This window comes from Nematolebias whitei, chromosome 6 (genome assembly GCF_014905685.2).
Source record: "Nematolebias whitei isolate Nwh7 chromosome 6, NemWhi1, whole genome shotgun sequence".
NCBI classification, from domain to species: Eukaryota; Metazoa; Chordata; class Actinopteri; order Cyprinodontiformes; family Rivulidae; genus Nematolebias; species Nematolebias whitei.
In genome coordinates, this window is record NC_056503.1 from 9,153,528 (window position 1) to 9,155,985 (window position 2,458).

The 2,458-nt window shown below is 41.9% G+C and overlaps 1 protein-coding gene across 1 annotated transcript in view; it reads left to right on the plus strand.

The window, feature by feature from the left end:
- LOC119411090 (ras-related protein Rab-38) overlaps positions 1-2,026 on the plus strand; it is a 22,393-nt gene extending 20,367 nt beyond the window's left edge. Inside the window, exon 3 of the mRNA XM_037678013.1 lies at positions 1,517-2,026. Within this exon, the coding sequence (XP_037533941.1) occupies positions 1,517-1,672 (156 nt within the window). The 3' untranslated portion in view covers positions 1,673-2,026. The remainder of the gene's footprint in view (positions 1-1,516) is intronic.
- Positions 2,027-2,458: the final 432 nt, after the last annotated feature.

The window sequence follows — 2,458 nt, forward strand, 5'->3', positions numbered from 1 at the left end:
AAGTGAACCAGTAACCAGTTTAGTGAGGCCAAAACTGGTGTAATGTGCTCTCTTTTGCCTGTACTGGTTAAAAATCGGGCTGCTGCATTCTGGACCAGTTGTAGTCGTGCAATGGAGGTCTGACTGATACCAAACAGGAGCAAATTGTAGTAATCAAGCCTAGATGTAATGAATGCATGTATTACTGTCTCCAGGTTCTTTTTGGACAATATGGGCTTCAGTTTAGACAGCCGCCTCAGTTGGAAGAAGCATGATTTAACAATCATGTTTACATGATTGTTAAGTTTCAGGGAAGGGTCCATTATCACGCCCAGATTAGTGACTCTTTGTTTTTCTGACAGGGTTAGAGTGGAAAGGTTGATGCAGTAGTTTGTGATTGTGTCATTTGGAGGGAACAACATGACTTCAGACTTTTTTTCATTGAAACTTAAGAAATTTAAAGCCATCATGTCCTTGATGTCAGCCAGGCAGTTGAGCAGCGGTTGAATAGAGCATGTACCATTGTGTCTTAGTGGGAAGTAAATTTGACAGTCATCGGCATAGAAGTGGAAGGGCATGTTGTGTTTCCGGAAAACATCAAAGCGTCAGATCGGCACTATTTGTGTTTATAGAGAAATAAAAAACATCACCACTAGATTTTTTTTACTTGTGTTCAACACTACTCATCTAAATGATGTTTCTTATGAAGACTGAGGACAATAAGGTGTGGGGTTTTAAAGACATTTCAACTTTAATGCACCTGAACACACAACGTCTCTTACACCTGCAGCGTCTTACAGCGTCACAGTTACTGCTAAGCTAACGGATATGCTACAGACGTAGCGCTCCACTTCTCTCCTCCTAAAATGAATATATGTTTATGATCAACACCCCCCCAGTCAACAACTGCCACACCAAGCTTACTAAACTGGCGAGCAAGCAATACAGAGGTGTCTCCATCTCCTCCACCCGTGCACGTTTTCTGCCGAGGCAGGAGGAGACGTAGAGGAGAAACAGTGCAGGCAACAGGCTGCTGTGTTTAGAGTTGGAGGTAACAAGGAAAACCTGGAGTGGAGTTTTAGTGGTTTGAGTATTCTATTAATCAAGTGGAATGGATTCGTTCACGAAGAAAGAGAAACTGTGCTGACTGAACTAATGTTTCATAGTAAAAGTGTGTGTGTGCTTGTGTGTGTGTGTGTGTGTGTGTGTGGGTGTGGGTGGGTGGGGGGGTCCAAATGAACATTTTCTGAATGTGGGGGGAACATGTCCCCTTCACATATAATGGTTGCGACACCTATTCTACTGTGTATATTTTAAAATGACCCCTCTCAGTTTATACCACTGATGCTGAGTCATACTACTTCAGTCTCCTCAGTTTAGTTAAGAGCCAGTCAATTATGTCACCCCTGTTTGGCTTCTTGTTCAGAACAGGAACATTTTGTCCTCTTTTGTCTACATCATGTCAAATAATCCTTCTCCTTCCACCCTTCCCCCTCTCACTTCCCTTTCTTTCCATTTTTCCCTCCCTGTTTTTCAGGAGAATATCAACATTGACGAGGCAGCCAACTGCTTGGTGAAACACATCATTGCAAGCGAGAATGACATGCTTCAGTCAGAAGTTCCTGACACCATCACCCCCCAGTTAGAGAAGGACAGAGGCGGGACCTGCTCCTCCTGCTTCAGGTCCCAGTAACATAAACACCCGACAACCGGGTGTCCCTTTTGTATGTCACTTCACACAAAGTCGTGGGAGTAGGAGGCAGAAAAACACATCGGCTGTTTTAGAGAAGGTGAAGGTGCCAGCGTTTTTTTCTGTCTGGTATCCTGATATTGTGTGTGTGTGCCTGTGTGTTGGGATTGGTCGACAGGGAGGCAGCTGGCTCAGATTGAAACAGAGACAGAAATAGAGAAAGGGAGTTGAATGCAGCTGTGTGGGCTTCTCAAAGACAAGGTCACCCCCTTCAAGCCTTAACGCTGAAACATCAGTTACCATGGTGACACAGTTAACAAACAGATGCACAAACCACACTATATCTGCACTAAAGGTCTACGGAGATAATCACTACACACAAGCCATATCTCTTGCTGCCTCTCTACTTTGGCCTGTTAGCTTCCACTCTTTTTTTATTCTCTGTGCAAATTTCAACTAAGAACATTTAAATGTGTTATCTCAAGCATCCTGGTTTCATTCTTACTAGCCTTTTTGTTCACATCTGGTTTTATTTTATTTTTATTGTCCCAGAGTGGACACAAATAATGCTATGCATAGCAGATATAAGTATTTAATAATAAATGTGCCTTTTCTAACCCATTTCATTTAATGTCTTACATAGATAATCTTCACTGTGTATATCTGTGTGTGTATTATTTATAAGATGCATATTTTCTTTCATCACTATGATAACGTATTTAAAATTCTATAAGCAATCTGAATCTGTATTATGAATCCTCATCAAATTAAAGCAAGAACTGTGTCCGT